At 40.2% G+C, this 13,956-nt stretch overlaps 2 protein-coding genes across 3 annotated transcripts; both read left to right on the top strand.

Moving 5' to 3' along the window:
- The first annotated feature begins 2,185 nt into the window (after positions 1-2,185).
- LOC128425479 (ADP-ribosyl cyclase/cyclic ADP-ribose hydrolase 1) lies at positions 2,186-6,462 on the top strand. Of its 2 annotated transcripts, XM_053412082.1 has the most exons (10): positions 2,186-2,296; positions 2,656-2,761; positions 2,891-3,014; positions 3,712-3,838; positions 4,069-4,204; positions 4,555-4,637; positions 4,740-4,813; positions 4,898-4,990; positions 5,839-5,925; positions 6,213-6,462. In XM_053412082.1, exons 2-10 carry the CDS (start codon positions 2,725-2,727, stop codon positions 6,325-6,327), a joined length of 876 nt encoding a protein of 291 aa, XP_053268057.1. In that variant the 5' UTR covers positions 2,186-2,296; positions 2,656-2,724; the 3' UTR covers positions 6,328-6,462. The 2 variants fall into 2 exon arrangements, with proteins under 2 accessions (XP_053268057.1, XP_053268058.1); XM_053412083.1 differs by lacking the exon at positions 2,186-2,296 and having other exon boundaries at positions 2,633-2,761.
- Positions 6,463-7,772: 1,310 nt separating this feature from the next.
- Positions 7,773-12,710, top strand: LOC128425480 (ADP-ribosyl cyclase/cyclic ADP-ribose hydrolase 1). Its single transcript, XM_053412084.1, has 8 exons — positions 7,773-8,231; positions 8,974-9,100; positions 9,210-9,345; positions 10,341-10,423; positions 10,997-11,070; positions 11,346-11,432; positions 11,561-11,644; positions 11,940-12,710. The coding sequence occupies exons 1-8, from the start codon at positions 8,032-8,034 to the stop codon at positions 11,992-11,994; spliced, it is 846 nt and encodes a 281-aa protein (XP_053268059.1). The 5' UTR covers positions 7,773-8,031; the 3' UTR covers positions 11,995-12,710.
- The last annotated feature ends 1,246 nt before the right edge of the window (positions 12,711-13,956 follow it).

Below are 13,956 nucleotides of genomic sequence, written 5' to 3' on the forward strand. Positions count from 1 at the left end.
ATAAGTATAATTTAGTTTGTCAATAGGGCATTTAGGAACACTGCATGTGGAATAAATGTGTTTAATCCGATGTCTTCTGCTCCTCTTGCTTTAGTTACACATTCATTTCGTTCAGTTGTTTTTTCTACTTAAACTCAGAGATTTTTTTCTGTCAATAAACTCTCGCAGCTCGAGGGGAGACTCAATTAGTTTTAAAAGAACCAGGTTTTATCTCATCCATTTACTGTATCAGAGATTTCACCCCAGACGGCCTTTATCTCACAGAGAGGAGGCAGAAACTCAAAATTAATTTCCTTGAGCAGTTAATGAGATGTCTGGCAAGTTCGGTGATTAATAAATCTAATTGCTCTGAACAAGAGCAGGGTTTTATTGTGTTTTATCGTTGGAGATAAGACAGCGTTATGAGAATCCCTCTCAGCCTGTCAGATGAGCAGTTTTCTGTGTATTTGTAGAAAAGCCGTGTTAGTTATAGATTATTTATAAAGTCGATTCTGGATTTTCTTAAACACTCTTGTAGTTAATTCAAATAAAATTGAATTTGCCAAAGTGGGAAGTTAATCCCTGTAGGAATGAAGAAAGGTCACTTGTCTAGTCTAGTGGGAATCAGATGAGAAATGTTATTCACCCTTTTCGTCAAGGGAATCCCTCAAAACTACTTCACAGCTGTTTTCAAATAAAGTGTAAATTCCCGGGGGAAGAAAATGAGTCTGGACATTTTTGGACGTTTGTCTGGCTCTCACGAAGCAGCTTACGTCACCTGGTTTGACAGTTTATTGCATTAAGGGTCATCAGCAAATTGGAGATATTATGAAAACAGAAGAGGTTGGTAATGAAATGTTTCGTTTCCTCATTTGTTTTATCACACCACCGCAAAAGTAGTTCCATAGCAACGTGGGTACAGGACTGAGTGTGGGTGGAACACGTGTGATGTTTGTGTAATCATACTTTGAACATGCTGACATTTGCTTATTAGCATTAAATACAAAAACCTTCAACAGCTGCATCACAAACTTAAACCTCACGGTGGCGCTAGAGGAGAAGGCTCACAGGGGAACATGATTGAATTTTTCATTAATGCAATTCATATTTGTGATATTTCAGTCTGGACAATCCACAGCTTCGTGTTAAATGGTTAAATGACAACTTGCACACAGGTACCAGTAATAATTCACTGGTCCTGTGTCCAAAAAAGTACAAAAGCAAATCATGAATGTTTAGAAATGTGATCGGTAATTTTTTTACTATTTAAAAAAATGCAAACTGTCGAAAATTAACACTAGGTCCCTGCATTAATTCATTGCATTGACCTGTGGGGAATAAACAAAATTAATGTTGTTACTGCAGTTTTACTGCATGATGCTGATTCTCATCACTGAAACAGATGATAGCAGCCTCTTGTGGGCATCTGAGGCATTACAGCTGACAACTTAAACATGCAATACTGTCTTTTACCAGCTTAACTATGTTTATATATCATCTTATTGCCTGTCTATTTGTTATATATTACAATGTTTTGGAGATGCACAGCAAATTTCATTGACCAATGCACAATGACAATGGTATTCTATTCTATTCTTTTCTTTGATCAATTCTATACGGGCGGTCCGGCCTGGTAGAGTGGTGGTTCTTCAACAAGAAGGTTGCCGGTTAAAATCCCACTCTTCCCCATCTGCAAGCTGAAATGTCCTTGGCAAGATACTGAACCCCTAAATGGCCCCTCATAAATGTTGAGTGTAATAATTGTAAGTTGCTTTGGACAAAAGCGTCAGCCAAATGACATATAATAATAATACACATACACTGTAATACAATCGTAGCACTTTTAAAGACATGTTGATAGAAACAAAAGAAAACAAATATTTCTCTAAGAGGAAAAATAACTTTGAACCTACACATGTTTTTGTTGCCAGTAAAAACTTTGAGATACTTCTCATCCCTGCTGACTTTATAAAAGCACATCTACTTTCTTCAATACAACCCTGGAGTTGTGTTAAATGTGTGCAGCAACACAAACAGCGACGTGCATTGAATTTTCTTCCTCCAGCCCATGAACCAGTGTCTCAGGGAACAGCCCAAACACTGTGTGTGGACGGAGGCAACATGGCACCCTAATGGGAGTCATGTGGATCTGCTTGTTGAGGGGGGAGGCTGAAAAAAAATCTCCTCTTGTCCAACACGGGTGTGTCTGTGGTTTGGTGCGGAGCTGAATGTCGAGACATCACAATGACACTCAGGTCGGGACAGAAAGAGTTTCACAACACATTCTCTGGAATCTAACCTTTTGCAAAGAGACATGGTGAGTGTTGACAAAAGCTGGCGTGCGGGTTCCCGTTTATCAAATATTTAATGATTGCTTTGACTATCCACTTTGAAGTGAAAAACATTTATCTTTTGTGTATCTCCTCCAAATGTTAGGTTTATTGTCCTCTAAAGGTCAGCCACCCTCACATGTTGGCATCTGCTGCAGGCCGTTGCAGAATGTGTTTGAGAATGTGCCAGAGGGAAAAAACGTGGGAGGAAGTTTTTGTAACACGATAAGAGAAAAAATCAATTTCAGAAGTTGACACACACCTTGTGAGCCCCCAGGAATGTACCTGCTGGCCTGGAGTCAAATCCAACCTCTGATGGTGTTGTTATCTTTGTAATCATTTACAGTGAGAAGGATTAAAGCGTGCACAGACATCTTTCCTGAGGAGCGCTGAGGCCGCCCAGACTCTCACCATCATGACCACCTGGAAACCAGTCCAGAACCTGACCATATGTAAATAACCCCTCCTCACATCCTGATTCATCTCTTTCTTTCCTTCTTTCTTTCTTTCTTCAGATGAACTCTTCCCCCCCTGTGGAAGGTAACGTTTTCTGTCCTCTGTCTTTGTGTCCATTTCAAAAGGGTTGATGATGCTTCTGCTCTGCTCCAATCAGCTGAGAGCACAGCTCGGGACAACCCCCAACATCAGACACATCGTGGTGGGACGGTGTTATAGCTACATCACCCTCGTCAGCCCCAGTCTGAGGTAACGTGCAGATGATGCTCACAACGTTTTCTGTCCCGTGTGGGAATGAGTTTGTGAATCTAGTGACTTCAGATGACAATTTCCAGCTTTGACTTCATCACCAGTGCAGATTTGATTTTCTCGTCACATCCAAGGCCAAATGATCACGGCAGAAACCAGCCGCTTGTTATCGGGTCAGAGCTGAAGCTAACATGAGGGACGGATGTTCTGATGTTGACTCAGAGAAAGAAGAAAGAAAATAAAAAAACCGGTGCAGAGATGGAAAAGATTGAAGCTTATATAACTTGATTAAGTTCAATGCTTTTCAAAAGACCTTATATCCTATTTATATATGTAGATACAGTAGAGTTAATCAGTTTTTTTTTTTATGTCATTTGTGGCTCAGACTTTGAAATCAAAATCTAGATACACTTTGATCATCTGAAAAATAATGACTTGTGCATCAAACACATGAGATCTGAAGCTTACAATTATTTTCAGTACTGATTTTGCGATGAATCGATAACATTTTTAGTTAATAAAACATCTGAAAATGTTCATTAAGAAAAGTCTATCCCCTTTTCTCTGAGCCCCACGTGACATCTGTAAATATATATTTATCTAATCAACTGTCTCAAATTCAAACCATCAAATATTCACACAAAAAGCATTAAAATTATAAATTCAAAAAAGTGAAAAGATATTCTCCTTTGTGTAGGTTTGACTGTGAGGAGATGTGGAGACGGTTTGAGGAGGCGGTGCTCCGTCAGTCTTCTTGTAATGTGACGGTGGAGAATTATCAGCAGATGTTTTATTCCATCCCACAAAGTAGGCCGTGTGACAGGGTGAGTACGATTTGACTTCCAGGGAAAGACAACACAAGCTCCCTGTAGACATCAGGGGAGGAGAAAGTCTATACATCTTCTCTAGCTCTTTGTATGAAAAGTGTACTCTCTTGATTCTTGCTGTTCTGGGTTTGTACCCTCATGGTTGAATGCACCTTTTGTAAGTCACTTTCACCACAGCATGTTCACCCTTTTTTAATTCATACCTCCATTCTTCTACTACTGCCAAGTTCCTCTTCTGGAGTAAAACCAGGAGTCTGATGCAGAGCTACAAAGCTGCTGTCCGTGACTCCTGGACGCTGGAGGACACGCTGGTGGGCTTCTTGTTCAACGACCTCATCTGGTGCGGAGCAGAGGAACAAGCAGGTGAATCAGTTTGTTCAGCACGGAGACAAACGTTAAGAAAAAAAAACAGTGTGGAACCAAGGCCATAACTCAATATATGTACATTTTGCTTGGTAAGCCAAAGGGAAACATTTCAATAACTGATTTACATAAACTACCGAAAAGTTAACATATATATCAAGCTCATTAATGATCGATGTGCTTTAGATCTGCTGCATCTAGTGCATTTAAATATGGTTTCATCAGAGTATATTTTTGTTATTCAAATTGTCCTTCATGCCATTTGAAGGTCCAAATATTACTTTTAATTGTGTCTGAATAGTGCACAGTTGTGGTGAGGAGAGATTGATGGTTGTGGATGTGACTCACAGGTTTTGATTTCAGCTCTTGTCCGGCCTGGTCAGCGTGTAGGAACCATGCTGTGTATTCTCTGTGGCTTCAGGCCTCTCAGTCTGTGAGTCTAACGTCCAACATGTGGATTATTCATGTTCATAATGCACGAGCAACGTTCTGTCCCCAAAAGTAACAGTAGAAAAATGCAACTTTCATTTGTTAGTTTGCAGAAATGGCGTGTGGCAACATCACTGTGTTACTGAACGGCTCCATCGCCAACGCCTTCGACAGGAAAAGGTTTGAAAAAAGCAGCGAATGAAGCGAATATGTTTCTGTTGATCGAGTTTAAAATAAAATAATACATATTTTTTTATTTCCCAGCATGTTGGGAAGTGTTGAACTGGACCACCTGAATCCACAAAGGGTGAACTATGTCAACATTAAGGTGGTGGCCGATCTACAGGGACCATTTATGTGAGGACAAAGAAATGTGCCTTAACTGGGCTTGTTGTCTTACCTTCATTTTCATCTGTTAAGTCTCCTTATAACAACTATTTCTATTTTATTTATACAACCCCCATTTTTTCAGATTATTTACAATATTTTTGTCTTTATCTATTTCTTTTAGTTAGCTTTTAATTCCATTCAAACTGTTTTCTTCTTTGCTTGTATTATTTCAGCTTAGTTTGAAAAATTGCTATTAAAATATGAAATACATTATTATTATTATTAGCAGTAGTAGTAGTATAAGTATTAATATCATTATTATTGTTTTATTATCATTATTTTCCTAAATAATTGCAAGTAGACAAAACTGTATAATTTCCTGACATGTAACACGAATGGTTTCTAAGTCATAACAACTGACTTTATTAGTTCATGATTTCATACTATCACATAACATATTAATTATTAACCGTTAATAACAGCATCATTGGGGGTCCAGTTTGTTCTATTATCTCTAATGTTCATCATGATGAACCACCAATGGTTCACTTCTAGAAAATCCATTGAGAATCAGGGCTGAAGTCCATTTATTAACGTATTAACAATCATAACTGTAAAATATATGGCTTGCTATAAAGTTTGAACCCTCCCCCCAATTATCTATCAATAGATTACCAGACAGATAAGACAGGACAATTTGGAATAATAAAGATGAATTGAGGTATTACTAAGTATACAAGACACGTTGTCACAGCCAAAACATTTATTCTCTTTTGTAAACACTGCTAATATTAATATTGTGATTAGTTTCAGCTCATAAAACCTTTACCAGGAAGTTGTATGAATATTATAATTCTTTATATCCTCTTCTACAGAGAATCATGTAGTCAAGGATCCATCGTGGACCTGATCCACATCCTCCAGTCCCGAGGATTCCGCTGGACGTGCTCAGACAACGATCAGTGAGTAGCCTCCAGCAGCTCCTTCACAATAAAAGATCATACACAGTGTTTCATGGAGAACTCGAGGACGACACATTTCTGACCTGAATCACCAGTTATGATAAACAGGTGAAGTGACTCACTGTTAAAATCATAAATCCCTGACATATCGTGACAACGCTGTGGTTGTTTGCTCATGTTCACCTGACCCGATGTCTGTCTGTTTGTCTGTCTGTCATGCAGATGTTGTTTGTGACTTCAAAATAAAAGCATCGTGGCATAACAGAACATCTTACTTTTGTCCACAGGACCCTGATGATTCTTCAGTGCCTCCGGGACCCGAAACAATCTGTCTGCCAGACATACGCCAACAGCCTGTCACACAGACAGTCTCACATCCAACTGAATCACACACAAGTTTAACATCTATTGTGTAGTCTTGTGCTCAGTGGAGGTGGATTTAAACAAATGATTTTAATGTTGTGTGTGTCTGTGTGTGTGTGTGTGTGTGTGTGCTGCTGAGTAGCTGAGGAGGTTTACTGTTGACTGTGCAGGTGTTTGGATGAGTTGTTGTATAAAGTATTAAAGAACAGTTGGTGAGACTCGGTTCATTTGGCTCCAGCCGCTCATGTTTGGGCCCACTTCAAGTTAAACCAGTTACGTATTTACTTTCCACTGTTTGTGATGTTGAATTAATGGCTCCACGTTCTTCACACAGTAACTGGTGGAGCAAGTTTTAAGTTTTGGATCCGGCTGCTCAAAAGCATTTCTCAACACGTTCACTGCTGATGGCGTCTGTCTGACCTTTGAATTACAGCCCATGTGCATCTTTCAGCAGCTGATTAGACTCTAATTGCATGAAACCTGCTTCTTCTTGCATGAATAAATTGTGCAGCCAAGTGACAGCCCCAAAATGTTATAACACTTTCATGACACAGATTGATTTTAACTAACTAAACTTAACTAACTAAAAAAATGACAATTCAGTATTGATTCACCTCAGTTTATTTGTAAAGAAAGAGTTGAAACTTTTTTTTTTATACCTGCTGGTTACTTTGCAGATTCGGATCAACCATAAAAAATATAATCATCAAGTAAATGATATGGTCTTTGGAGATTAAGGTAGGAACAGTCACATTGATCCCTTCATAAACTAATCACATGCCAACTACTGCAAAGGAAATAAGCATATTAATGCAGTAATAATATTTAAACTACAGCATAAATCACTGTCCAGTGTTAAAGTACAAGTTGATTGTAGTAAATTACATGTCTTTTGTTTTGGAGTCCCTTTCTCTCCAGCATGTGTGTGTGTGTGTGTGTGTGTGTGTGTGAGTGTAGTTATAATTAGCATTGCTGTAGAAGAACATGTGTCATGTGTACATGGGGTTCTAACCTTTGAGCTCAGAAGGAAACGGCTCAGTCACAGCATTGAAATGTGTGTCTCCCCCCCTCAAGGCTGTTCAGTGGCCCTGACGTGCAAATAACCAAAACACGACGGCAAATATGGAAAAACAAAAGCAAGTAAAGCAATGCTATTTCAAATAATAAAACGCAGCCGCAAATTCTACAATGCCAAATAAGAAAACACAATGGGAAATATGAAATTGTATCACCACATATCACAATGACACTTAAGAAAACACAACAGCAAAATGCAAATATGAAAACCAGATGCAAAGAAAACAAAACAGTAGATAAGAAAACAAATCACGATCATCATTGTTGTGTTTGGCAGCTCACAGCCACCGTACTGACATAAAGTCCAACAGGTTCTATTGACTTTACTGTTTGCATTGGGCTCAATCTTGACTCCCTGCTGTGACCTTTGACAGATTTGAATGAAAATTGACATGGAGAGTTACAAGCCTATAAACAACCGACCTGCCAACTTCCATCTGAATCTGATGTAAACTGCCTTAGTTCAACCACAGTTACAGTCAAACCACTGATCACAACACACCCTCCACCTCCTCACCCTCCGAAGACGCGTGGAACTGTGTCAACGTTGCCACGTGCCCGCGCACGGACGCGCACGGGGTCTCTCCATAAATAGACGAGCGAGCACGAGCGAAGTTCACTTGTCAACAAACCTGCAGCGGATCTGCGGAGCTTCTGGAGCCCACGATGGATTCTCTGGAGTCACTGGATCCCGGAGACGTCCCGCCTCCGGTGAAGAGACGCAGCCGGAGAACATGGGTGATTCTCGGCGTCGTCGCCGGCGTCCTGCTGCTGTGCGTCACCGTGGCTGTGGTGATGGTGACAGTCCCTCACAAACCAGAGCGACTCAAAGGAACTTTCATCAGCAGGTGTGAGCTGTTCCAGGGGTGAGTGTTTCATTTTCTATTTTATTTTCCTTGTATATCATGTGGAAGAATGAACTGTGAAATATATGGTTTAACACATACTGAGGAGCCAAGGTAAACTATTTAAGTAATGATCTAGTTCCTACTTATAATACTACTACTACTAATAATAATAATAATAATACAATTATTATTATAATTATTATAATTATCACCAGACAAACACATATTTCCTCAGGTGACCTACTCTTTTAGAAAACAATGTGTCAAACCTCTGAGATAGCAAACATGCAATATATGACAAAATAAAGAGTATTTAAGTAAATCATACAAACTTATGCAAACAAGACACAGGAACAATAATAAAGAAAATTTATTTCATCTCATGATATTTGACTATACACTCTTCATTGCAGATAAACAGACACAAACTTTTCTAACTTCAATTAGTGGAAGACAATTAATACCTAAATATAAATGTTGATGTACCTTAAAGATAAATACAAGAACTCAATGTAACTCTCTGCAAAGTTTCAGATTTCCTATTTGTGCCATGCTGACACTGCAGCTCTCTGAGTCGGGGCTGAGTCTTCAACTTTGTCTATAACATCCTGACGGTTACTTCTATCAATAACTGATTTCTTCTGCAAGTGTTCCCTGGACATGCAGAGTCCTAGTTACACATATGATGCACTAAAACAGAATGTGAGGTCGTATTCTTGACCCACGTCCCTGAGCCAAAGCGCTGTCATTTCATTCTCAGGTACGACTGTGAAAACTTATGGTCTGTGTTCCAACAAGCCTACGTAGGCAAGGACCCGTGTAAGGTTCCCATGGAAGCCTACGATCCTCTCATCGCCACAGCCCCCTTCAAACCGGCATGCAACAGAGTAAACATCCATCCTCACCTCACCCAGTCTGAGCAGACGTCTTCTTTCATAATGAAAAATAATCTGTTTCACCGTTGGATGTTAATATTCTTCTTTTTCGGGGGTTTAGATGATGTTCTGGAGCAAAACAAAAGACCTGGTCCAGGATTTCACTGAGAAGCGCGGATGTTTCCTCACCCTGGAGGAGACGGTGCTGGGATTTGTCCTGGACAATCTGACATGGTGCGGGAAGGAGGGCAGCAGCGGTGAGAACCCTCTGAAAAACTCACAACTGTTCATTCTCGGTTTTTAGAAAGACAATTGATAAATCTAGATGTGGTATTTTTCACCATTTACGCAAAACATGTTGCACTTCCTTTGTGTGTGTGTGTGTGTGTGTGTGTGTGTGTGTGTGTGTGTGTGTGTGTGTGTGTGTGTGTGTGTGTGTGTGTGTGTGTGTGTGTGTGTGTGTGTGTGTGTGTGTGTGTGTGTGTGTGTGTGCTACATAAGAACATGGTGATAACACTGACATCTGTCTGATGCCTACAGTTACTTTCACATCATTTTAAAGCGTGCCAAGTCACGTCAAGTTTTTGATGTGTACAGTTGCTTAAGGGGCCCTGCAACAGAAACCTGCATGTTCTGCTCAGGGTGTTTTTTTATTTTTTAAAGTATATATCTCATATGAAGCTTTATTATAGCTTCTTTTGTAATAATTGCAGTGTACGACACACACTCATTATGTTAGATACACGCCTACAGAGCCGGATATAGAAGTTGGGCCTTTTGTCCAGTAGCATATGTAACTAACTCTTTTAGTCATTTAACTCCATTCACTCCAATTCATTGAGGATGAGCTCATGACTGCCCTCTAGTGGAATTGCGGCCACTCTCAGTACAACAGGATAAACAGCAAGTGAACGGGCCGTTCAGAGACGGGTCCTGAGCTGCCCGTAGCTGCAAGCGTTTATTGAGAGGTGTTGGGAAATGTTGCTGTATTCAATGGTTTTAACAGACACAATCTGTGGAAGGGCGGGTTGAGCTCAGATTAACCATCAAGCAAACTTTCAGCCAGACAGAAAGAATAATCCTGAAGCATCTGAAGTATCTCAGAGTAAACGTACAAATCACATTTCATTCATTTCCTTTCATGCACAAAGGTTTTAACATTTACAACTTTTTTTCTGTTTCAGTGTGAGAATGCAACGTCTCTGTTCTACCAGCAACACAAATAAAGATTTGAACGTCTGTGTTTTTGTAGAAACGTTCACGAGCGGCTGCCCCGGGTGGGGGGACTGCGAGAACAACCCCGTCGGCTCGTTCTGGAGAAGAGCCTCGGCTGCTGTAAGTTACCGACAGGAGTTCACCCACAGTCTTAACTACACGTGTGCAACATGAGGTGAATCTCTCCCGTGTGGTTATGAAGGAGAGGAGACAAGAAAAAGGTCGCTCGGCCCGGTTCCCTCATCAATGGGGCTTTGTGTCTGTCTCCATGGAGCCACATTGCAGAGCTCTCTCCTGAGCGAGCAGCAGAAACCCACACAGCCACAGGAGCCCTGACAGACTCACATTAGCAGTCGCACAGCGGCCGAACAGATGACGTGAGAATAATCTGACCTTACACTGCTTTTTAAACATCGAGGGGGGGGGGGTTGTCCTACAGATCTTAAAAGGGATAGTTCACCCAAAAATGAAAATTCCCTCATTATCTACTCACCACTATGATGGAGGGAATTCAGTCTCAGGGTTAAACAGTGTTACAGCCAAAATCCAATATCCAAATCCAAGGAGGTTGTGTATTCACAGTGAAGATGTACAGATAATGAATCTGGAAAAAAGTTGCATGTAGATTGATATCGGTTGGCGGCGGCTTCCGACTGCAGGACGGTGATTTTAACGTGTTGGTCGTGTGTGTAGTTTGCAGATGTGGCCTGTGGTGATGTCAGCGCGGTGCTAAACGGATCCATCGAGACGCCATTCAGCACCACGAGGTAAAACTCTGCTCCTCCCGTGTTCACGCCTCTTCTTTAATGTTCATGCAGCATTTTGACATCTAAGATGGAAGCAATATTATTCAAGTCTGGCACAGTGGCAGCAACGAGATCTCAATACTCTTGCAGGTCAAACCATCTTTTCCAAAAATCAAGTTTGAATGAATCTGAAACACAACTCATTCATGGTTTAGAATCAGACATTCTGTATAATATTTTTAATTCTTTAAAGTTTCCTCTCCTCTAAATTGTGCTCTTTTGTTTTTTGCTGTCAGTATCTTTGGCAGCATCGAACTCAAAAGGTTCAAGTACCCTACAGTGAGAAGCCTGAAGATCGTTCTGGTCTCACAGGAGAACACAGTGTAAGACCAACATGAGTTCTTTGTTCATTCTTGATGTAATAATTATATCAGTTAGAACACAAATATTCAGATGTACTTGAACTGATACTTTGAAAACTGACCCTGTTTTCTGTTTCATTTATCTTCAGGTCAAACTGTACGAATCCATCTTTTAAGGATTTACAGAGAGAGCTGGGTGCGGGAATTAAATACAACTGTACAGAAATGACTGAGTAAGTAATAGTGATAATAATGATAAACACAAAATAACACAAAGTGCTTCACATTAAAGCAGTTCAAACATTACTAAACAAGAAAAACAAGAAAATTGAACATAAACAACAGGTTAAGACCAAATTCAAAGGGATGAATCAGCCAGCAGGTCCAATACTTCAGTGTATTTAATAAATTAAACAGATTTAGGACAGAGGACGTGGAGCTTGTGTGCAGGAGACTAGGTGATCACATGTTTTCTTTTCCTTTCTCACACTGTATCTTGACTTTGTTTCTTCTGTCTCTTGTTTTTAGATCTCAGTTCAATGAGTGCAGCTCTGATCCAGAGACATGCGGCCCCTGCTGGTGAAAATGTCCAATGACAAGAGGAAACAAAAACCTGCTGTAAATCTAGTTTGTTTTTCGTGAATCAAAATGTGCCTTATAAATGTATTTAGTAGATTTTGGGCCAGTTTGACATAATGTGAAATGATGTGTTAAAACTTTTTGTATTTTGAAATGAAAAGATTCAGGGTGTGATGAGGAGTTTTGTAGCCAGTTTAAACGACTTGTCATCGAGGGTAAAGTACCACTGCTTAATGGTAAATTAATGTTTTTATATAACGCTTTCCTTGTGATTGATAACCACAAGCTGCTCCGTCCTCATTATCTTTAACTGACAACCTCAGGTGCTATCGTCATTTCCTGTAACTTTTTTATAGTAGAACCCATCAGAGGGATGATGCACAGCCTGCGCTCGCACTGTATTTACCCCGGGTAACGTTTTCATTATTGTAATGATGCCATTTCACAATAATGTCATAATGGCGATACAATGAAGAACGATTGGTTAATGTAAATAAAAGTATAGATTGTATCTCTAATCTTATTGGTTGCAAAATGTAACCAGTAATAAACTATATGATGTCATTGCCGACGTTATAGAAACCAAGTGCCAGTAAAAACATTTTTTTTATCTGAATGCTTTTTTTAACTATACATGACATTATTTTCTGACGTCACTGATCACATGATAGGGAATCATTTTCTCATCAATAAAAACCATATTGTTCTTGATTAAAAGAGCTCTAATCTCTGATTGTGAGTTATTTGACTGTTGGGCAGGGGTATGTTTACTCTTTCTAAGCTATTAGGCTCCAGCTATATGTTTAACTCCTCCAATAGTGTACGGATAACTCCCTCTTCACTCCCAAGATGGGACCCGAAGTCTTTGGGAATTAAGTCACCTTCTGATCCTCCACTGACAGGAAGAGGTAACAGCTTCCTAACCACCCATCTTTCTGACTCTGAGACTGACATTGATGACATATGTAGTTTATCTTCAAGAACACATCGTGCCTCATAGACTTCTCATCCACTGATGCATGACACATTTCTCCGTGCACAACTCTCGAAAGGGGGGACTTCAACATTCAAAAATATTTTAGCACCTCCCCCTCAACCAGAGAGACCTGTAGCAGGAGATGCACGCAGCCGGAGCTCACAGTGAGCTGCATGTCTTTGGACCGTGGGAGGAAGCAGGAGCACCTGGAGATTTCAGTCTTTTGAGTGGGCGGATAGAAAGGTGCTATAAGGATGGATGGATGAATGAATGACTGAATGGATGGATGGAGACAGGGGTCACCTGGACGTAAAGCCTCAGCATGAACATACTCATGTGTCCAATATTGTTCTGTTGTAGACTTATCCAATGTTTTTGTTGTTTTTTGGGGACAACAGGGAAGAACACAACTGTGTTGTCCAGTGTTCACCACGACCTGACCTTTCTGAAGAATCTCTTTCTAACTCTGACTTGACTCTGTATGTAGATGGGTCCTCTTCACGTGACCTTGTCTCTGGTACTAACTGTGTTGGTTTCTCTGTTCAGATAACGATGTTTTCCTCTCGATTTCTCTTCCTCATCACCTCTCAGCCAACACAGCACCGAAGTATGCAAATTGGCTACTGCTAAACCACTCACAGTCTACTCTACACTGACTCCAGATATGCATTCGGTGTAACTCATGATTTTGATGCCCTTTGACAAAATATAAACTTTCTCTTTCAAAAAACAGGCTGTCACACTCACATCTGACGTGTCACTTCCTGTTTTTCATACCCAGGCAGTATGTATTGAGATGTCCTCCTCTCTCTCTGCAGTACAGTCCACTGTTACTCCTCCTGAGATCTCCCTATGGAAGACCTCTGGTGCTATGTTCTGAACTGGTTTGTGGTATGGTCCTGACAACAAACCCTCTTTGTCAAAAACATTTCATCTCCCATTATCTTAAGTTAGCTCACGGTAAAGATCATACATCTAAAATTGGGATGT

This window comes from Pleuronectes platessa, chromosome 20 (assembly GCF_947347685.1).
Source record: "Pleuronectes platessa chromosome 20, fPlePla1.1, whole genome shotgun sequence".
NCBI lineage: Eukaryota > Metazoa > Chordata > Actinopteri > Pleuronectiformes > Pleuronectidae > Pleuronectes > Pleuronectes platessa.